The 23,008-nt window shown below is 33.7% G+C and overlaps 3 protein-coding genes and 1 long non-coding RNA gene across 5 annotated transcripts; 2 read left to right on the top strand and 2 right to left on the bottom strand.

Annotated features, from left to right (window-relative positions):
- On the bottom strand, positions 1,995-4,190 carry LOC18602286 (2-alkenal reductase (NADP(+)-dependent)). Of its 2 annotated transcripts, none has more exons than XM_007033564.2 (5): positions 3,854-4,190; positions 3,338-3,515; positions 3,090-3,256; positions 2,766-2,848; positions 1,995-2,436 (listed from the first exon to the last, which is right to left on the bottom strand). In XM_007033564.2, the coding sequence occupies exons 1-5, from the start codon at positions 4,091-4,093 to the stop codon at positions 2,055-2,057; spliced, it is 1,050 nt and encodes a 349-aa protein (XP_007033626.2). In that variant the 5' UTR covers positions 4,094-4,190; the 3' UTR covers positions 1,995-2,054. The 2 variants fall into 2 exon arrangements, with proteins under 2 accessions (XP_007033626.2, XP_007033625.2); XM_007033563.2 differs by having other exon boundaries at positions 1,995-2,433; positions 3,854-4,189.
- Positions 7,889-11,508, top strand: LOC18602284 (2-alkenal reductase (NADP(+)-dependent)). Its single transcript, XM_007033559.2, has 5 exons — positions 7,889-8,250; positions 8,337-8,514; positions 9,959-10,125; positions 10,680-10,762; positions 10,954-11,508. The coding sequence occupies exons 1-5, from the start codon at positions 8,008-8,010 to the stop codon at positions 11,333-11,335; spliced, it is 1,053 nt and encodes a 350-aa protein (XP_007033621.1). The 5' UTR covers positions 7,889-8,007; the 3' UTR covers positions 11,336-11,508.
- Positions 14,021-15,098, top strand: LOC108661788. The gene is made up of 2 exons (XR_001927616.1): positions 14,021-14,339; positions 14,441-15,098. It is a non-coding gene; the product is annotated as an uncharacterized LOC108661788 (long non-coding RNA).
- On the bottom strand, positions 16,163-20,976 carry LOC18602281 (putative disease resistance protein RGA3). The gene is made up of 2 exons (XM_018119072.1): positions 19,926-20,976; positions 16,163-19,544 (listed from the first exon to the last, which is right to left on the bottom strand). The coding sequence occupies exons 1-2, from the start codon at positions 19,934-19,936 to the stop codon at positions 16,223-16,225; spliced, it is 3,333 nt and encodes a 1,110-aa protein (XP_017974561.1). The 5' UTR covers positions 19,937-20,976; the 3' UTR covers positions 16,163-16,222.

Raw genomic sequence — 23,008 nt, 5'->3', positions numbered from 1 at the left:
TAATAAATTTTTATTTTTTTATTTTTAATCAAATAAGCTCTCATTACTAATAATTAATTTAATCAAAATATTATAAAAAATTGAGTTTTAATCATATTTCTTTAAGCGATATATTTTTTATTGGTAAAATTTTAAAAAGTTGAGTAATTTAAACTTTTAGCTTCATTTTTTTTCACATTTAGTAGCAATATAAAAATTGCAACATTTGCTAGTGTATGCAATTTCTATCGTTACATTTTATTCATAATGCATTTAAAAATTTATATAGTGAAGTTAGATAAAAAAAATGTTCTAAAAAACGTAAAAAAATATGTTATTTAAAATATTTTTAGTAGTACGTTTTAAAAATATATTATCTTCAGTTAAATTTGCTATAGTGAAATATTATTTGTCATTATATAAGTGGCACTAACATGACATACTAACATGTCACAATTAATAATGATGTGCATGTTAATATATCATAATTGATGATGAAGTGACATGTTAATGTGGCATGATAACCTAGTTATGTAGTATTTTTCACCTTTCATATCAATGTTATGTCAATATAAAATGATAAGTGATATTTCGACTAATGACAATTAATTAATTATTATTCATAAGCACTTATTTGATTCAAAATAAAAATATAAGAACTTAATTTAATGCAAAAAAGAATAAAGACTTATTTGAAATTTTTTAAATAGTTTTGAAACTTTTTTGAATATTATATTAATAATTTTTTTATTACATTTAATCAAATTTTTGTATTTGTTTAAATATAAAACTTGTAATATATTACTATAATAAGGGAGGTTCATATAAAATCCTTTAGAACCAAAAACTAAGGCATATTTTAAAATAATTAAAGAAAAATCCAATGTTTTAACTTTCCCCATCTTGACAACCTACTGATAAAACCGAAAAACAGCAGATCCTATGATAATATAAACACTAGGTTCGATGCTTCCCTATCACTCAAATGCCCACTAGCTTTCCCTCCTAACCTCCTCTTCTTCCTCAGGGGTGAAATCATTATTGATTTTGAAGGTCCTGTGAATCTCCTCTGCTGTCTTCCTTAGTATATTTATTTTGGGTATGATGGTTGGCTAATAAGATTTTTTTCATTCCACTTTAATGAGAGTTGCATTATGACGTTGAACCATTAAGAATTGAGATATTTGTACAAATTAAATGAAATAAATAAAATTTTTTATTTTACATTGTAATCTTTTTTCGTTTTAGAAAAAAGAAGAAAAATTACATAATCCTAGACACGATTTACCTCTTCAAAGATATAAATGCAAAAAACTTAGGTAGGCCATAAAGAGCTTTTGATCGTAAAAGCTAAAATTGAATGAAAACTATCTTTTTAGTATTGCATCGGATTGTATAGTATTTATAGTACAGGGAGAGTTTGACAAGATAAGTTTACAAGTTCAACAACAAATTAATACAAAGTAATATAAACTTTAAGAGAGAGTCCAAGAATTGCAAGGGCAGGTGTTGTTCAGAGGCTTAGTGTCTTGGACGGCGCCATATACTTCATCTTTATTTAAGCCTTTAGTAAAAGGCCTTCCCAGGTAAAGATCTTTAATCAAGAAAAAGATGGGAAAAGTTTGATAAAAGTTAACATTTTTGGAATCAGTGAATTTGGAGATTGGAATGAGATTGGGTTTTGCTAGCTTTTGGAACATAAGGAACATTATTTAATGAAAATGAGTGAGCAAAAAAGAGTAGAACCAACATGAGTGAAAGATAATTTTGTGCCATACCAACAAAGAGCTTATCTAGACCACCATATTCCAAGGAAAAGTTTAGTTTTTCAATTTTAACTTGTTTGTAGCATGAAGAGATACACCTGAATCGATTAACCACAGTTAGATGTTGCAGTGCTAGCATTATTTGTTGTTGGTGCATATTGCTTAAGCCTGATTTTGATGCAAGTTTTAGCCGAATGGTTTGCTTTTTCACAAAATTGACAGATAATTTTGGGAGTTGACTCAGAGAGGTTCTTAAAACAACTGGTGTTTGAGGATTAAACCGATGCTTAAGTAGAGAAGGGTGGCCAGTCAATCATGGTCGACCACAACAACCTGTTTTCCAACATTTTGGCCACTATAGAGTCCTATCAGAGCAGCAGGGCCGCTCTCCAGGCCTTCAACAATGTCCTCCACGTACTTTATCTTCCCTTCACGGATACAGGGCAATAGAGTATCCATGAACTTACAATACAATGGGAAGTAATCGGAAACCACAAATCCTTCTATATGAACCCTCTTATAAATGATAGATGTCAGATAGTGTACAGCCTCAAGCTGATCGACATGGTATTGGGAGATCATTCCACAAACAGCGATGCGGCCATGGACTCTCATGTTAAGAAGCACTGCATCCAGCATTTTTCCTCCAACATTTTCAAAGTAAATATCGATTCCTTCGGGAAAGTACCTGCTGACAAGCAACAATCATGAGTTTTCTTAAGCGAATCTACCCTTCATTGTTCCGTTCATCTACTAAACTTGATTTTGGTTCAGGGATAATGATTTAACACCTGTAACATTCATTCTTATATGATCTTACTTAGGAATACAGAGACAATCGGTGTTTCGTCTTTGCAGTTAATGCAGCGATCCCTTAAACTTGTAAATGAAAGAAGAATTAATTTGTAAAGAAAATTATGAAACAAACAAGTTAATCTCCTGGTTGGGCAGAGATGATATATGGACAGAATGATGTTACAGATTCTGACATGCAAATTATATATATTACTGATTACTGACCTCTTCAAAGTTGCATTGAAATCAAGCTCTTCCTTATAATTAAAGGCGTCATCAAATCCCAACTTGTTTTTCAACAAATCAACCTAAGTTCAAAACAAAAGCAAAACAGAGTCGAGTTTCACTTCACAGTTAAGTATTTCCAAGTAATAAAATATTACAGAATGTTAGATTTATTTCTAGCACTGATCCGTAATAGGTTTCAAAATTCAAAGTCAATTATTCAAAACTATGAGTAATATAGGGTAAAAAAAAATTCATGAGCAGTATGACGTTGTAAGTGAAGAACATTGAAGGTATAAGAAATAGTAATAAGCCAAGTAACACCTTTTCTTTGCTTCCAGCACTACCAACAACATAGCAACCCATCAGCTTTGCAAATTGCCCAACAAGCTGTCCAACTGCACCGGATGCTGCTGATACGAGGACATATTCTCCTTTCTTAGGACTCCAAATCTCATAGAACCCTGCATAAGCTGTCAAGCCAGGCATACCTATTTGTAAAGAAGAAGAAACATTCAATTATGGTGTTCTCATTTCCGAAATCGATAACAAAAGAACTTTAAGTCACACACCAAGAATTCCTGTATAGTAGGAAAGGGGTACATCCGTATGATTAATTTTAAAGAGTGGTTCTGTTGCTGTGAGCAGAGAGTACTGCTCCCATCCAGTTATCCCCCATATTAAGTCCCCTTTCTTGAAGTCCGGATGGCTTGAATCCAAAACTTTAGCCACTCCAAATCCAGTTATCGGCTGCATATTCCACAAAATTTTCATGGAATAAAAAAGTTAATTAGGATGTATGTGATTTTTTACTAGTTCTCTTTTTCAGAGATATATTCACAAGTCAAATTGCATTATAATTAAACAAATTCAATTAATAGCACTTATTATTTCATGAGTATGGAATTTTTTTAAGAAAAATTATAATTATGATTTACTATACAATTTTGGAAAATGTCTCAATTCTTTAGTTCTGTTTTTAAAATTTAAATTCGTTAATGATGTATAAACTAATTATGCACGTTACAATAGGAGAGGAGCGAAGAGCACTAACGTATCTGTGTGACTGAAAATGAAAGCCAACTTACGGAGCCAGGGGTGTAGGGATTGTGCAAGTCGCAATCCGGATGCTTCATCGAGTATCCCATATAAGGATCGCATGATAAATAGAGATTCTTCACAAGAACGGCTTTTGGTGACCCTCTACCTACTTTCAGACTTATAGTGTTATTGGTCGTCACAAGCAGGTCTGATTCTTTCGGAAGCCCGGTGATGTATTCCTTCAATATCACCTGCTTGTTACTGATCTCCACTCCTTCATTCGCCATTGTTATTGCTTAATCTCTCCGTCTCCTCTTTCTCTTCCGTGCAAACGCACCGAGCTCAGATCTGTTCCAAAAGATATTTCTGCGATTCATTGTGGGACATTTGTTTTGGGTCCCTTCAATAATTTTTAAATTTTTATAACTTGTATCTGCTTTTTAGAAATTTTATAATTTTCTTTTTACAAAAATTATAAATTTTTTTTAACATATTTTTATTTTTTTAAAATTTATAATCTTACTCCTATAATAATTTTTTGTTTAGTGAAATATCGTACAATAATTAATCAACAACTAATTTTAATAAAACTAAAACAAACCAATTGCATTTTTTTAAAAAAAAAATAAAATCAATTACAATAGAATTATTTTCAAACCCCACTACTTCAAAATCTCACAACCAACACTTGCTCTCTTTTCTTTTTGCCAAATACTGTAAAAACAAAAAAAAAATCATTTTTTTACACTTTTTTACTTGTCAGCATTTTCTACGTAGACAACTTTTAATCAATAACTCAATTTTCATGTCATGATAATTGGTAAGATTGATTTATTTACTTGTTTTAATTTTAATATTTTCAACTTTAAATTTTTCTTCATTTAATGATATTTACTTGATGATTTTGATTTAGAATTTACCGTTTTAGCTATTTGTTGTTGAAAGCAATTTAATTAAGCATCTAAGGTTAATTGTTACTTATTTATTTAGGGATTGCTTGACTGTTTTCCTACAAATTAGTTGTGTTTTCCTATAAATTGTTATTGTTATTTACAATTAAGTTTTTAATTCAAGGATTGCTTCCTAGTTGAATTATTTATTAATATTATATTTAATTTTGTAATTAATTTTAGAGAATTACTTCTCCATTGAATTGTTTATTGATAGTACTTAATATTGTTTAAGGGATTGCTTTCTATTGAGATTTTTGTTATTATATTTTTTAATTTTTATTTGTTATTAAGTTTATCTAGAAAGTGAGATCATTGTCATTATTAAATTATTTATGATTATACTAGTTAATTCTTTTAAGTAAATTATTAAGATTGATTCCTTTGAATTAATTTTCAAGATTTATTTGTATAATGTTCATATGAACTTTTTTTTTTAAGTTGTTTTATATTATTGTCAAATATTGAATTTCTAGTAAAATTGTTTAATTTATAAATATTGTTTTCGATTTTTCATCTCAAAACATAAAATCCTAACTCTGCTACTGATCATAATCATAATTGACTAAGACTCTTGAGCTCAAGAGACATTAGAAGCCTACCTTTGTCCGGTGGTGGCTGGCATGTATGTGATTCACGTTCTTTGAATAGCTTGATGGTTGGTTTCATGGTCACATTTTCAACCCAAAAACAAATATAACAAGTGAAAGAAGACACTTATTTATAAATTTAAATCAACTCCATGAGATCTGTGATATTCTACCATCCAATTGTGCAATGCTCATAAAGGAGAGGACTTTTACATTGGTTTGGATCTACCTCAACCTTGATATCTCTAATGGAGATCTCACATCAATAAAAATGTGAATTTTTTCTGATATCATTTATCAGAGGATCACGTTTCCAATTCAAAAGACAAACTTAATAAATGGGGGAAAGGCTTTATTTATAATCCAAGATTCACTCATCTCTTATTGATACGAGATTTGTGACTGTTAACTGTGTGTTTCACATTTCTTGAGTGCTTAAGTGCTTGGTGCATTTTATGATGTCATTAATCACACCGAGTTACAATGGCGGATGCGGAGTCAAGATTTCTATGCAACGGGCTAAATAAAAAATAATACAAGTTCACAATATAGAATATATGCATGTAAATTGTAACCGTTCAACTTGTTCTAAAGAACCTATACAACTAAAATTGAACCCAGTTACTGTTTAAGTAGCAATGCTTTATTCGCATAAATACATTATTTTAATAACACTGGTTTCATTTTCTCTCTGTTTTATTCTTAGAAGATCACTCAAATGGTTTGCCACATTTTCTTTTTCTCCATTTTTCTATTGGCTTTGCATGGTGGTTTGTCCATGGAATAATTGTAGGCCATGCTTAAGAAATTTATATCTTTCTTTTGGAGCATTTTTTACTTTGATTTCGGATTGGAGATCTTTTTTAAGGATCCAGTAATTAGCAAGTGCTTATAGACATTACTAAAAAAATAATTAAAATATTGTTTTAGAAATTTTTTTCTATTTAATGTATTATTTGCAACAAAAGATTCTTATTCTATATATCAACGCGAGGTGAAATAGTTATCATATTATAGTGTCAATTTTTTTAATCTATTTGTAGAGTTTAAAAATTTCACAATCAATTTATAAGATATTTTTTTATGCATTTAAAAAAATATATTAATTACAATTTTTTGTCTAAATCTCACATTAACTAATGCCAATGCAATAACACTAAAAACTATATAACATTTCCCAATTTTTTTTAGAAGCATTTATGCCAAAAGCTTTATAGTCCACATCATGAGCTCACCAAACTTTCCCTTCTCTTGGTCATAACTCGTTATACATAATTTGAATAAATCATCACATATGGGATGCATGCACTTATTATATTAGTTTCTATTATAAAATTTTAGTTGCATATTTGTCCAAAAAAAAAAGGGTTAGATTTCTTTATGTCTTTAATTAGTAGAACAATTCCTACTTTCACAAGAAAGGATTCTTTGATGGACAGGAAGGAAGGAGCCTCTAGATTAGTCAAATCTCATTGTGCAATCGCGCATTTGTTTCGTTCTTGCCTTAGCTGCATTGATGTCGGCAGCATTACCACCTAAGTTCAAAATGAATATTTGATGGGCATTTCTTTTGCGTTACCGACTAAGGATTAGTTCAGTATAAGAGAGAGATTGATAGTGATGAGATTGAAAACATTAGTGATAATAAGATTGATAACCCACTGATGAAATTGGGAGATGCAGTGATGAGATTGAAAACAATGTGCTTCGTAAGAAACATGGGTGGTGCTGAAATGAGATGCAGTGAGAAAATAGAATGACTATTAAGGATATTAAGTTGAAAGTGTATAAACAAATTATTTTAAAGTATATTTTATAACTTATTTGTCTCATTGATTGATGCATAGTCCCCCTGTCTAAAGAGCAGGGTTCGAATCCCCTCTCCTCTAATTATAAAAAAAAATTATTTTTTTGAAAAATAAATCTAAAAAAATATTTAATAACACTATTAACATATTATTTATAAATTGATAATATATATACATATATTTAATTTATTATTAATTAACTAAATAAATTGATTATTTATATTATTGATAGTTTTTCGATTATTTATCACTTATAATTGTTTTTATTTATAGAATTATTTTTTTTATATTTATGTATTTATTTAGTTATTACGTTATAAAAAAATGAAATCAATAAAAAATATTAGATAAAAAAGGAAACAATATTATAAAGAAAAAGATATAATGTAAAAAAAGTTGAAGGAAATCTATGATTATTGATAAACCTAATACTTATAGCTAGCTTCGAGTGGGCTTATGAGTTCCTTCTTTTTGTGTAGTTAAGGGGGGGTAATAACAGCAGTTCATTACCCTCTGCTCTGCAGCTTGCTAATTTCCACTGGACCCCAAAGGTGATTCGCCCCCTAATCGGAGGTGTGGTGCGGTACAAAGAAACAAAGTCTGGTCAACATTTTCGTGCTCAATTCTTGTGGTCCTTGATAATATCCCTTGTCATCGACGTGCTTTGGAATTTTGGTCTCCACGACACGGTTTCCTGGAGCTTCTGTTGAAAATACCAGCCACGTACGCAATCAAACCAAGCCTCATATCTGAAATCTATCAGACATTTCTAGAAAAAAAAAAAAAAGATTTTACAAAGAGAGCTCAGCACAGTGTCTCTGCACAGAAAAGAGAGAAACATTAATCAACAAAAATGGCGGATGGTAGTGATAAAGAAGTAGTTGTAAGAAACAAACAGGTGATATTCAAGGACTATATCACTGGGTTTCCAAAGGAATCAGACATGCATGTCACCACTGGCAATATAAAGCTGAAGGTACCAGCTGGTACGAAAGCACTTCTCGTGAAGAATCTCTACTTATCATGCGATCCTTATATGCGGATTTTAATGAGAAGCCAAGGCTCTGATCTATTCAGTCCTTATACCCCTGGCTCCGTAAGCCTCTTTCTTTTCTCTTTCTTTCTTTCTTTCTTTCATTGCAACTTTTCGTGGAGTCTGTAACTTTTCTGGAACATGTGCAGCCAATAACTGGGTTTGGAGTGGCTAAAGTTTTGGATTCGGGACATCCAGACTTCAAGGAAGGCGACTTGGTTTGGGGCACGACAGGATGGGAAGAGTATTCTCTGCTGACAGCAACCGAAGGACTCTTTAAAATTCAACATACTGAAGTACCCCTTTCCTACTATACAGGAATTCTTGGTAAGTGCTAAAAATGGACTTATTCTTTCAGCAAATTTAACTCTGGTTGGAAGCAAGAATGTTGGGCTATTTTTGGATTCTCAAGTTCTTGAGTGCATCTAGAGTATTTGGTTCAAGAAAAGTTGCATGCATCTCTCATGCTCAAAGATCCAAGTCTGAATTTCTATTTTCTCTAATAAAAATATAATAAAGTGTACTTTATTAGTCTGTCTCCAACCATGGACTATGTTATTTGAAGTTTGTAGAATTTTTAATAAAAAAATAATTAAGTTAAATTTAAATGTCAAAATTTATACATTAATATTAAATCCTGTCGAATAAATTTATCATATATATATATATACATATAATGAGTTGAGCCATCTTGTCTCAATGATAAAAAGGAGACCTTGAAACTTTTAGGTCTTACATTGGAGATCACCACATCAGTTTGGTCTAGTTTATCTTTTTTTTTTTTTGAAAAGTAGTGATTATATTAACTTCATTACCATTGTGCCATCATCAACTCTCTCGTATGAATTACGGAAGACTTTTTATGGCACAAAAGGATGGTCAGAGCTGTGAGTAACTGTACAAATAGTTACAAAAAAGTACTGCCACTCAAAGGATATGGCAGCAATACTCATCACCCATCCACACACTAGCAGACAATGCCCCTTGAACAAAAGACAGGGATTGCCAGTGAAGCATCAATTCAGACCACCCAAGGGAAATCAACAGAACACGCAAAAATCGACTAGCCGGCCCCTGTACACTAAACAGCTGAAACGAACAAAAAATCCACTATCAAGACCAAAGAGCCCCAAAGAGGACGACCATCCACCCAAAAACCACAAACCATACAACTCCTCAGCAAGCGCTCAGGGACAACAAAGGCAAGGGGAGTCTTCAAACATAAGACCAGCTCCCCTGACTGAGGCACAATCAACAAGAAGCATCCGGAGCAAAGAGAAATCCAGCATCAAACAAACGAAAAGAACGCAACATTAGCTTTTAATAATTTTTGGTCTAGTTTTATCTTAATTAATTTGTTGGTTTATTTAGTTTACTTATTAATAATTTCTTTTTAAAAGGGCAATAGTCATATATGTCAAGTAGTCTTATATTAGATTTTAATTTTTATTTCTATATATAACCTCATCAAATTAATAATAATAATAATAATAATGTGAAATCAATATTTAAACAACATATCTATTGAAAAATATTAAAATTGGTAAATTTATTATAGTTAGTTCTGATTAAACATTATTTAATTAATATATTTGAATCTCACGTAGACACTTTATTTAAAAGGATCTATCAAATTCAAAGATCTCAATTTAGTATTTCCTAATTCTATGTTAATCCGAAATTTCATGAATTTTAATAATTAAGAAGGAGGACTAATAAATTAAGTTTTTGGCCTTTTAATTAATGTCCTTGATTATTTTATTTGTAACAGGCATGCCTGGTATAACTGCTTATGCGGGGTTCTATGAGGTTTGTTCTCCAAAGAAAGGGGAATATGTTTTCGTATCGGCAGCATCTGGCGCTGTTGGACAGCTTGTTGGGCAATTTGCGAAGCTGATGGGTTGCTATGTTGTTGGTAGTGCTGGGAGTAAAGAAAAGGTAGGTATCGGACATGAGGATCTTATTCTGTTAATCTCTTAGCGTATTAGGGTTGATTTTCAATATCGTTACATTTTTTAATAAGATCATATTTAAAAGTAAAAATTTCAATCATAATAATAAAAAAGAATCTTATATTTCATAAAAAAACCAATAATCAAATAACTAATCTTGGATATATAATTTTTTTTAAAAAATAAATTTATTAGTGTCACAACCGTAATGCCATTTTGAATCTCTTGCTTAGATCACAAAAGACTCTCATGATATAAGTAAATTTGATTGGAGCAGAAGAAACATGTACAGTTGTCAAAAGTTTCAGCCATTACAATAGACAATGGCTTGATCAAAAGAAACCAAAAGAAGCTCTCACTAGAAGCAAAGATGCCCATGGACAGAAAGAGGGTAAATCAAAGACCACACTTGTTTGGAGTAGTTAATGTCGAATTGCTTAAAAATACACATGTTTGGAGTACGTAGTTAATATAGAATTGCTTGAATTAGTCGATGTAAACACTTGTTTATTATTAAAGTTTCCATTGTTTTGGACCAAGGTTGAACTGTTGAAGAACAAGTTTGGGTTTGACGATGCTTTCAATTATAAGGAAGAACCTGATTTGAATGCAGCTCTGAAGAGGTCAGCATATATAACTTCCATGACATATGTAAGATGTATAATATGATCAGTCTCTACTCAATAACCCCTTTCATTCATCAGGAGATTATTTTCTCTAGCCTCATGGCTTCCTTCACAAATTTAATCTTAATTTCTAGTAACAACGGAATATGTTCAATGCATTCATAATGCATCCATTCTTGTGTGTGCAGATACTTTCCTGAAGGTATTGATATCTACTTTGAAAATGTTGGGGGCAAAATGCTGGATGCTGTGCTCCTCAACATGAGAATTCATGGCCGCATTGCTGTGTGCGGGATGATCTCGCAGTACAATCTTGATCAACCGGAAGGCGTACACAATCTAATGACGATAGTTTACAAGACTGTTCGAATCGAAGGATTTTCGGTCTTCGATTACTATCCGCAGTATTCCAAGTTCTTGGACCATGTATTAGCGTACATCAAAGACGGGAAGATAAAGTATGTGGAGGACCTTGCTGAAGGCCTCGAGAGCGGCCCTGCTGCTTTAATAGGACTGTTCAGTGGGCGCAATGTGGGAAAACAGGTTGTTGTAGTCGATCATCGCCTCTGATTCAGCCTTCTCTTCTCACGGGATTCACATATAGTTTCTGTCAAAGTGGACCAATTTTAAATTGTGTGCTAGTGTGAAAACATTAGGTTTATCTTTGTTATGCCACGTCTACACATCTTTCTATGGTTATGCGGATTGGATTCTCTCCCATAACATCTAAATACGTTCGTTTATTTTCCCTTTTTAACTTAAATTAAAAAAAGCAAAAAAATTAAACAAAGCTTCTCAATTTTTTTTTCACTTTTTCTAAGCAAGCCACTTTTTAGGTAACTAAATTTTTTTCCTATCTTTTACTTAGGTTGAATGGTTAAGATAGAAAATTTTGAAAAATAATTTTATTTTTTCTTACAATTTTTCTAAAGAAGAGATTAAAAATATTATTTTAAATTCTGATTATAATGAATTAACTTTCATCATGATCCTCAAACACAATTATTTCAAAAATTATGGTCAAAAAATTTTAAAAATATCCACACTTGAAAAAGCATATTCCTTTCTTCAAACAATGAAATGTCCAGACTTTCCCTATAAAAGAATGTATCTTTTTTTTTTCTTTTTGAATTTTGATCTATTGACAATCTATTTAACTTCTTTTTATGCTTAGTGATACGTCCTTCCTCTTCAATATGCACTTTGACTTTACTGGAAATAAAATTACGTTTTTGTTTTTTGTATTTCTTTTTAATTTGAAGATGATTAGTTAATATTTAAAGAGTTATTTTTTCTTTCTTATGTTTCATATTTTTTTTAAAATCTTTCTATGATGGAAGCAATATTTCTATAACGGAAGATACAATTATAGTTTCATTCATGCTCATCTTATATTTAATAGACACATAGATCTAACCACATAACTTTATTACATATGCAACAACTAAAAATTCAAGCAATTCATGAAAATAGATTTGAAAATGAAAAAAAAAATGATTTCGTAATACCAGGAAAATCGTTATGACATTTTCTTTGTCATCATCAAATCAGTCCAATTTCAAAGAGTTAAGAACCAATTCACTTAGTGTTCTATTTGTAGCAATTATTATTGAATCAAATTAAAACCTTAAGAATATTAGAACTTGGGATTGTAAAACCGAAAGTATTATGAAAATACTTCAAGTGCATATCAATGTCACTTTCTTTAAAGTTTTATTCGCCCTTACTATTGGTAGGCAAAAAAGTTACATGTAATAAATCTCGATGATACAATAAAATTCAATTATTGATTGCATTTTATATTAATGCAATCAATCCACATGAGCAATTATCGGTGAATGATAAGATTATAAAACTCTTATACACTTTTTTGTGACAATATAGAAACAATCAAAAGAGAACTTAGAGAAAGTGAAAGAGTTATCGCAAATTGTTTTTATTTCTTTTAAGAAAACCAAAAAACTTTATTTATAGACAAATATATATATGTATATATATAAATTTGTACAAACATAATCTTTTAAACAAATATAATTGTTTACATAAACATAATTAATGAAATATTCTTCTTTTCAATTTTTCAATTTGAATTTGTCCGTTTATTGAAAATGTCTAAACAAGTGTTACCTTGGAGGCTGAGGAGAGAACTTCTAAGTTTAGAGGGCCTGAAGAAAAGGTTAGGAGAGTAGCAGGGTAGAAAAATTCCTAAAGAAGCGAATGAGATGGCAGAGGACTGGACAAAAACAGGTTTAAGGAGAGAGGATGAGCTGGTACTTGTGCTGGACCTTCTGGAGAGCGATACTGAAAAAGTGGCGACAGGGAGAGGGAGTGTTTCTTCTATTTTCTAATTGTGACGTTTTTCTATTTTCATTGGTGCTGTTCTAACTTCTCTTCCTTCACGAGCACTATGCAGGTCTCCAGGTGGCGGGCTTTCCCTTTCTTCTTTGTAACCTTTCTTTTCAGGTGCAGGATGTGCTGGAGGCAAGAAGAAAAACAAGAGAAAAAAAAAAGAAAAAAAGAGAAAAAAGAGCGATAAATAAAGAAAAAGAGGAAAAAAGAGATAAGAGAAACATATAAAAAAAAAAAGAAAAAAAGAAACAAAATCATAATCAATGCTTGGGCTTGTTTGTGTGCTCGAAATGCATGGGACCCAAGGTGCTTCGCTCGGCCCTTTTTCTGCTAAAAGCAAGGGCGGACTTGTCTTTGGTGAGTGATCTGTTCTTTGATGTTCACTTCACCTTGTTCCTCTTTGGACTTGTTTTGGGGAGGTTGATTTTCTGTCCTTTAGTGGGTTCTTTTTTGTGAGGTTTTTCCTAGGTAGTGATTGTTCTGAACTCCCGGCGGATTAGGGAGTTGTTGAGGCATGCTGCTGCTTGGTTGAGGTCTTGATATCTTTCTGGCTCGAAGTCTCTTGCTTTTGGGTTTATTTTTGTACTACTATGTCTGCTCCAAAGTTACCAAGGGTTGGGAGATTTGAGTCATGTCCTGTCTCATGGAGTTTGCTGTTCTTTAGAGGTATGTGTAGGCTTCATTTAGGGTATGCCTCTTGCAAAGGCACTCTGACAATCGTGTTGGTTTAGGAATCTAACTGTTATTAAAAAAAACAAGAGAAAAAAAAGAAGAGAGAGAGAGCAAGAGGAAAAAAAGGGAGAAAAAATAAAGGAGAAGATACAATAGAGAAGAAGAGGAGAAAAAATAAAAAGAGAAGGAAAAAATATAAGAAAAAAAAAGAGAGAGACAAAAAAGAAGAAAAGATTGAAACTAAAATAAAACAATAACATCATCATTCAAACAACTTTTAGTTCATTGAGAAGGCATGATCTCTTGGGAAACTCTCTGCTTCCTCTCCTTGCTTTGTACAGGTGTTTTTCTGTGGGGACCGACCACGTTGTTTTTTATTTGTTTTGATCTCCCATGTTCCTTGGGTTGTGTTTCCTTTTCAACGGGGGGATGATGAGGAGGTGAAGGAGGCACGGTTACAAGAGGCTTTGCCTCTTGGTGGTGGGGTGTCCTTGTTTTGCTTCGGTTCTCATTTGATGCGGGTCTCTTCTTCATGCTTTGGTTGTCTGACGAGGTCAGGAGGGCTCTCCTTGCTGTCAGCTTTTTAATTTATTCCTTTGGTTGAGCTGTGATTATGGTTCGGCTTTGGTTGGAGCTGGTTTGTTGAATGTGCAGGTAGCGTCGTCTTTGCTCTGTGGATTCCGGAAGGATAGGGAGGGGGTTGTTTATGTCTGCTTCTCCTGCAGTACCTGGCCTGCTGTCTTTTGAGTCTGCTGATGGTTAAAGCTGTGTTGATCTTCTGTGCCTGACCTTTGGGGTGCCTTGATGCGATATGTCCTCACCGGAGTCGCATGTTTTTGTTGTGTGCTTCCTGTGATGACTCCATTGTCGTGAACGCAAGTTGTTGTTTCCTTGTGGGATGTCGGCTTCATGCCCTCGCTGTTCTGGGGTGACGCTTGGGATGTTTTCTTCTTCTGCGATTGTTGGCGCCCGCAAGGCTTTGCATGTCTCAGGCTCCCGCAATTGTTCTTCCGGGTTGCTCTTTTCTTTTTCTTTTTTTTTTTCTCTTTTTTCCTTTCTTTTTTTGTACTTTCTAGGATTGTTGATCCTTGGCTTTTTACCATGAGGATCTCCAGGAGGTAGTGTGATCTTTTTTCATTAGGGAGCTGTTGATCCTAGGGTTATGCTGTTTCGCTGGGATGAGCATTGTTCTAGGTTTCAGCCTGAACTTCTTGTTTAGGGGCTGTCTTTTCTTTTGGGTGCTGCCAATTCCTCTGGAGCAGCTTTGATCTCTTGAAATTGTTTGTTTCTGACTTTTCCAAAGTTGGCTTTATGCCAAAAGGACTCTTTTACCATTGAAGTATAAGACTCTTCAGCCGTTGCTATCAACAAAATCCCAACTTCCAAAACAAAAAAGAGTATTACCTTTACTGAAGCACCAAGCAGCTCTTCAATTGCCTCAACTTCCATACCATGGAAAGACAGAAATGTCTGGGATTTTTTGAGAAAGAAAAGAGGGGAATTGTTCTGCAACTATTTTGATTAATAATTTATCTAAGCAATGTGTATAAGTGGCGGCTTTCATTCAGTTTTTGACAACATCCAAGTACTAATAAGGTTTAGTATAATACAACAGGTTATAATAAATTGGTTTATAAAGTTGGTTTTTGTTTCTGGTTCCAGAGGATCACTTCTTCTCGACTGCTAAGGATGTTAGGCTGTTTGTTGACTTTCATTGTGCCAATGCTGTTATTGCTGGCTACCGGTTTCTGTTTTCTGTGTTGTGCTCTTTTCTTGCATAGGTTAGCTCCTAGGTTCTTACGGTGAAGTCTTCAAATTAGATACGTTTGCTGGCTTCTCTGGACTCTGTATTGGCTCTCTTTTCCTCAGTTACCACTTATGCCATGACAATCTTTGGTAACAAAAACTTAAAGACTTAAAATGGCATTGTGGTGAGCTGATTAATATATTTAACCTTTCAAAAAAAAAAGTAATTGGTTTATATCTCAAATTGATAACAGTTATGAGATTCATGCAGCTAAAATGACAATCAGTTGACTCGTTTCTCCATCTCCAGATGTTGGCCAGCCTGTAATGCACTTTAAGAGACTTCCTTATCATTCCTGATCCTGTTATTTCTCTGTTCTTGTAAATACCACCGATCTCATGGTTAAATGTTCTTTTGCAAGTGCTTGTTAGAAGTTTATATGCAAGTTTCCAACAAGCATACGTACATTAATTTAGAAGATAGTTTTTGGCAACAGTTGATAAGTAGAAGCACATCATTTAAAGGGAAACTTTTGACCAATAACATACACTGCACTGATACTAAAGCACAGACACATAAAGAAGGCCACTCATTCAAAATTAACTGATTGGTGGTAAAAAGAGGTGAACTAATAGCAGCATAAAATGAAGGTTTCTCAAAAGGATTTATTCTGAGCTGCAGACTCAATATTAAATGCATCGCCAATCAATCTGAATGTACTGAATGCGAGCAATCTTGTGCCATTCGGGGCCGCTGTCCTTGGTGCATCTTTCTGCCAATATTGGACTCCTGTGAATTTCTAATCTCTGTAATTTGGAGAGACATTCCATGGCTTCCATAGAAGGTAGATGCATCAGATTGTTGCAGTGACCAATTCGAAGTTTTTGAAGGGACGATAAGTTTCCCAACCACTCTGGCAAAGCTTCCATTCCATCGAAGAAAACTATTGCAAATGATTTAAGGGCAGCAAGGTGTTGAAGCTGAGGCGGTAGAGACTTCAGTTTTTTCCATCCAAACAAGTGCAGGTATTCAAGGGACGCATGGAGAAGGTGGATTGAATTTAGACCTGGAAATTCCTCAAGCTCTTCTGAGAAAAAACCAATTTTCAGTTCCTTCAAACTGGTGAGATAGCCTAAGATTTCCTCTGGAATGGTGGTCAGTTTTGGACAAAAAGAGATTTCTAAGTGGACAAGAGATTGCAGTTCTCCTACATCTTTGGGGACAGAGACCAGACTATGACACCTCCATATTCTTAGTTTTTTCAGAACTTTGGAGGCAGAGAGTCCATCCTTTAAATTACTTAATCCGTCACAGTAGCAAACATGAAATGCCTGAAGAGATGTAAGTCTACTCTGTATTGGAACACTCTTCAACTTAGAACAGCTCAAGACAATTAACTCCTCAAGTTGAGGAAACAATACCACATCCTCTCTTCCTTCTGTCCCCAGGTCCACACCTTGTACCCACTCCTCAAGACTGCACATATTCTCTAAGCTGAATCTTCTCAAAGATGGGAATAGAGTGATTCCCTCAACCCAGCCTGAGCTATGGCTTGCTATTTCACTGTTATATATGCATTTCACCCTCTCCATTCCATCTATTTCAAGAATTCTCAGATTCCGTAATTGCCCAAGACTCGAAATGTTTATGCATTGCTTGCATTTTATTAATTTCAAAAAAACCAAATTATCAAGGGGAAATGTGCAACCAAAATCATGGACACTCATAAGCATCCATGAAGGCAAGTTTTCTCCCGGATAATTCACTATCATTAAGCTTTTCAAATTTGAGCAAGGCTTGAGGCCATCCAATACTTCCTCGTCATTACCGTAGCCTTCTCGTTTGTTGCTCCATAACAATTCCACCTCATATAGTTTGGCCTTCTCTTGCAACTTTGCTCTAATGGCTTCAGCTTTGTCTTCTACATGCTCAAGGTTGTATATTTTTAATTCTCCTCTAAGTTGGCTCAAGCATCCAAGTTCGTCAATTCGGCGTCCTCTTTCCGTACCCACATAAAAGAGTGGCAATGTTCGAAGACTAGTTAAGCAGCCAATCTTAACTGGCATAATCTTTTCCTTATCAAAATAAATATGCCTCAAGCTAACTAGTTTTGTTATTCCTTTGGGAAGCCTCTCAAGACAGCAGTCCATAATGTTTAAGGTCTGCAAATTGTAGAGTAGGGTGAAAGATTTTGGTAATCTTCCGATATTAGTTCTTGAGATGTTAAGGTATCTTAAATGCTTCAATTTGCCGATAGAAGCTGGCAACTTCTCAACCTTAGCATTCTGAAAATATAGGACACGCAAGCTTCTGGGTTGCTTTGACATATTTTTGAAGACATCAACCTTCGAAATCAAAGAATGCAACTTTGTAGAAATGCCTTCTGGAATAGTTGGTACCTCTTTTCCAGTAGAAATGACACTCAGGCGTTGAATACGAGAAGCATTATTCATGGAACCAGTCTTCTCTAAAACCAAGGTTTCTGCTTTCGAAACAAACAGAGCAAGATCATGAACTAGGTCGTGCATCTTGCAAGTTTTAATGTTTCCATACAAATCCCTTTCCACATCTTGAAACAAGGAATTAAATAACAAGTCATTAAAATACTTGTCACCAATAATTTCCATCTCCATCTGACTACCTTCAGAGGATTGAAGAAACCCTTCAGCCATCCAAAGCTGAATTAAATCTTCCCTTTTAATGTCAAAATCTTTGGGGAAAAGTGAGCAATATGCAAAACACTGTTTCAAGGATGATGAAGGTAAGCGATCAAAACTTAATTTTAGTATACTTAAAATGCCATTATCCTTTTCAAGAGAATCCCAAACATGACTGTTTCTAATTGACAACCACTGATCTTTGTCCCTTTTATTGCTCATTGTACCTCCTATAACTCTTGCAACCAATGGCACACCTCTACATTTTTTTGCAATATCCTTCCCAATAACCTCCAATTCTGGGGGTATGGAAGAGTTTTCAAATGCTCTACCTTTGATTATTGACCAACACTCTTCATCTACAAGTTTGCGTGGATGATGCATATATTCAGGAAGTGTTCCCATCCCCAACGCTACATTCTCCTTACGAGTTGTCACAATAACTCTACACTCTATATTTTTTGTTATTCCCAACAAGCAACTTCTCAAGTCTTCCCACTTCTCGGTGTCCTCATTCCATACATCATCAAGTATAAGAAGATAATTATCCCCTCCCAATTTTTCAAGTATTTTTCTAAGTATAGTATCTTTATATTTAACTGTACATGAGTTTTGGGTAAGAGATTCCAACATCTCTAGTAAAATCCTTTCAACATTAAAATCGTCAGCTACACACACCCAAATTATTCTACTGAAATGTTTTTGTATTTGATCATGTTTGCACACTAATTTTGCTAATGTTGTTTTTCCAAGACCTGGCATCCCAACTATTGATAAAACAGGGAGGGCTTGTAGACACGCTGAGTTGGTCAACAATTCAACTGCTTTTGAGACATCATCTTCCCTTCCAATAACTTGAGATGAGTCTCCAAGAAAGGAGTGAGTCACTTGGTTTACTCTAGGTAGAGCAACCATATCAGTAACTCTTCTCTGGAGTCCAAACAGATTGGCTTGGTTGTTAACGTTTCTGAGGGACATATTAATCTTTCTAATTTTTTTAGCCATCATGACACCAAATGCCCTAGAATTTGAAAGCGAAAAAAAGTAGCTAACCTTTTTCATCAATCGGTTCTGAATCTCCACCTTCCTTCTGAGAACATCATAAGCAAACTCATCCAGTACATCGTCAGCCTCATAAGCAACATCTCTAAGCTTCTCAAGCCAAAGCTTAACAGCCCTGTCTTCTTCTTGCCTTCTGTCCGCATCTTGCAGCAGAGCTTGGATGATAGTAAGTGAGTCATGGAGCAATGTCAACTCCTCCTTGAAACCCAATGCAAGGCTGATCTGTTCGGCAGCAAGTGAAATCACCTTGGCTAGTATCACCTCCACAACAGCACCAACCACTTCCATGCTACTGAAAGTTAAAAGAAAACTTTGCTGTGATCTCCAACATCAGGTAGCAAGTAGTACCATATAATCTGAAAGATTAATATCAATTTCAATATAATAATTCTAATAAGAAAATTGACTCTGCTCTTCTTCTTCAAATTGAAATTTGTTGATAATTCAACCAACAGTGACTATTTTGATCCCTTCATTTTTCTACATTCTGCGTCTTCTATCATTCATTGATTATTCAATTAGAACTTGCCAAGTGAAACACCGTCAAGCAATTGTTGAAGTCAACAGCACGACTTGAAAATTTAACAAGACAAAATCTGATTGATTAAGATCAAAGTCTATAAATGAAAGACATATGTAAAGGAAAAGAAAGATGAGGATGCTTGATTTCTACCTTTGAGTCATGACTAAAGACAGTTGACATAAGCAACTTTCCGGGACGGCAACCTGCTTAAGACAAACGTTTGGGCATGACCATAAAGTCTTGGCTTTGATTGTGTTGATGGCTAGGTGATGTGGATATTAGCTCACAATCTCTTTTCCCATTGAAGTTTTTCAAGAGAATTTTCTAGTTTTTTACCCATTATAATGCACGACTGATTTAAGTCACCTAGTCCTACACTTAAAAACTTCTCTTGACTGTTGCCGGCGTCCCAACTGTTTCTTAGTAACTCACCATCACCAGTTATCAAATTTAAATCATACGGAAACATTATCGTGTTGGAGAAAAACAAGTTTATTGTGATTTTTTTTTAAAGTTCATATATATACTAAACCTGAGGGAAGCAATCGTTCACCTCTGAGAAAGGTACAAGAAGATTTATACCTGTTAAATCTCAGAATTTGAGAATAACAGCATCAAATCAACTCCAACCCCACAAAAAAATCTATACATAAGTCCAGATTCCGGCATCCCTAAACAGAGTGAGGAGTGATTGCACACCAAAACACAGCATAATCAATCCCAAAACAACAATTCCCACCGATCAACATAACCCCACCCAATAGAAACAAACCCCATGCTCTCAACAAAATATACACAGCATCCTGTACATTCACATCAAGACCAGTGCAAGAAAACAAAAGAGAAAGCACCTGGGCATTATTTTTTCTCAACCATATTCAAACCTGTGCAGAAGCGAATCCAGTAACCTCCCCAATCGAATTAGGTCTAGGTGATAACTTGTGATTTAGTGATAACTTTTGGCGCCAGGTACTTGAACTAGGTCTAGGTGGGTATCTTTTTAAGTGAAATGGATCAGTCTCTTCAGCCCTTAATCAACTAATTTTATAACTTCCTAGAATTTGTGCACATCCATTAAGTGGCTGAAAATGAGAGAAAGCATCAACAAGGAGACTTAACTCAATGGATAAGTTCGTCAGTTTAAATCTTGACATTAATCTCTAAGCACGATGACCCCTATGGAGTATGGCACATAATACTGCCTTTGTCCATGGACAGTACAAACACCAATAAACGCCAGTACATCATAAAGAAATACAAACAATTCATCATTTGTACGTTATCTATCTATACTTTATTTCACCACATTATTTAACTGTTACTGCATGTTTCGTCACGTTTAATTTTTAACTATTTATGCATGTTTAGTCATGTTTAATTTTTATATCATGTTTCGTCGTATTGTTTTTTGTGTTGTGTTTCGTTATGTTAGTTGCCATATGTTTAGCCATACCATTTTCTAGGTCATTTTTTATCATGTCATTACGTTTTGCAAACTCCCATCTTGATTTTGAAGAAATGTTAAGACAATTATACAAATTATTTAATTAAAGTTATTATATAATACTATAATCTAATTTAGTTAAATTATAATATTTAATTAAGAGTTATATTACAATATTATTTGTTAATTTAAATTAATCTATAAACAAAATTATTTTTTCAATCAATATGCTATTTCATTAAAAGAAAGAGCTCAATTATCTATGGTTGAGTAAGCCAGAAATGCAGATTGGATTCTCTCTTATAATAATACATTCCTTTATTTTCTCTTTTTAACTTTTTTTTTTTTAAAGATGACTCTATTAGCAATAAGGCACCATGCCAACCAAAGTCTCTAACTGATTGTTGGAGGCTCCCAATGGCGTGAAGTCAATGGCTTGTGCAAAGGAAAACTATATACAATTGCAAAAAGAGACTGATTCCCAAAATTCATAACAATCTCCTTACCTAATTTAAGTTAAAAGAAATTAGAAATAGCTCTCTCCCCTTTTCCTATCGACTTGTGTTGTACATAAGAAAAACCAGAACCTAAGAGATCAAGCACATCAGTCTCTAGCCCAAAAACCCGGGTCCAAGAAAACTGTGTGAAGAAAGCCCCTCTTCCAGTCATGGACCCAAAAAATGAAATCACTGCCTAAAGCAAGCCGAAAGGAGAAATAAAACATAATTGTACAAAATCTGCATCTGAGGACCCGCCTGCAAAACCTTCCTTATTCACTAAATCTGTCATCATCGAGGACATGCGAACACAGAAAAATAACCACAAACAACCCCATGCCACATCGCCAGAGTCGTCAGATTCAATCCCCCATTAAACCATTTCAACTTAAATTAAAAATGCTAAAACATTAAACAAGCTTTTGAATTTTTTCACTTTTTCTGAAAAAAGCCACTTTTCAGGTAACTAAAGTTTATTCTTATATTTTTCACATGTTGAATGGTTCAAATAGAAAATTTTGAAAAATTAGATGATTAAATAGGTAATTTTTTTTGTTTTTACTTGCCTTTTTTACAAAACAGGAGATTAAAAATATTATAATGAAATAACTTTTATCACTATCCTCAAGCACAATGTTTTCAAAACTTGTGGTCACAATTTTAAAGTATTAGCACTTGAATAGGCATATTTTTTTCTTTAATAATTGACATTCTTTTTCAAAATGTCTTGACTTTTCTTATGAATGAATGTGTTTTTCTTTTTGACTTTTGACATATTAGTTATTCGACATTTTTTAATAAATATGGGACACAATCTCATGTTGCAATAAAATGAAAAAGTTATATCTATTGAAAATTAGAAAATAAAAAAAAAGTCATATATATTATAAATAAAAAAAAGTCATGCATGTTGGAAAAGATCAATAGTTGTGACTATTTGAAACAGGCATAGTGTCGTAACGTGCGGGTCCGGGAACCCGACCGCCAGACGTGGGTGTGAAAACTTACTAAAAATTAAACTAGGAGTCGCCATCAATTTATTTTTTTTACTAGGGGTGATTGGCCACCTATTGACTCGATTCTAATCGATGAAAACTTAAATTAATTTTAAGCCCACCGAAAAGAACCTTAAACCGGTCTACAATTTTCTGGATCTAGGTTCGGGAGTACGGTTACGCCCGGGGAAGGATTAGCACCCCTCGGACGCCCGTTCCATGAACGGTACCATTTTTAGATTATCCTATTGGGCTTTAATTTTTAATTTCACTAGATTTCCTTAATTATTATTTTTT

Source organism: Theobroma cacao, chromosome 4 (genome assembly GCF_000208745.1).
Source record: "Theobroma cacao cultivar B97-61/B2 chromosome 4, Criollo_cocoa_genome_V2, whole genome shotgun sequence".
In the NCBI taxonomy this organism is placed as follows: Eukaryota; Viridiplantae; Streptophyta; class Magnoliopsida; order Malvales; family Malvaceae; genus Theobroma; species Theobroma cacao.
The sequence above is the reverse complement of the archived record's forward strand: the minus strand, read 5'-3'. Positions and strand labels throughout refer to the sequence as shown.

Bases quoted from the DNA above. Each gene is read 5' to 3' on its own strand.
- LOC18602286 (XM_007033564.2), bottom strand. From the start codon at position 4,093: ATGGCGAATGAAGGAGTGGAGATCAGTAACAAGCAGGTGATATTGAAG. The intron at 3,516-3,853 runs GTAAGTTGGCTT...TGGAATATGCAG, and splicing joins ATCCCTACACCCCTGGCTCC to CCGATAACTGGATTTGGAGT. The intron at 3,257-3,337 runs GTGTGTGACTTA...CTTTACAAATAG, and splicing joins CTACTATACAGGAATTCTTG to GTATGCCTGGCTTGACAGCT.
- LOC18602284 (XM_007033559.2), top strand. From the start codon at position 8,008: ATGGCGGATGGTAGTGATAAAGAAGTAGTTGTAAGAAACAAACAGGTG. The intron at 8,515-9,958 runs GTAAGTGCTAAA...TATTTGTAACAG, and splicing joins CTACTATACAGGAATTCTTG to GCATGCCTGGTATAACTGCT. The intron at 10,126-10,679 runs GTAGGTATCGGA...TTTTGGACCAAG, and splicing joins GTGCTGGGAGTAAAGAAAAG to GTTGAACTGTTGAAGAACAA.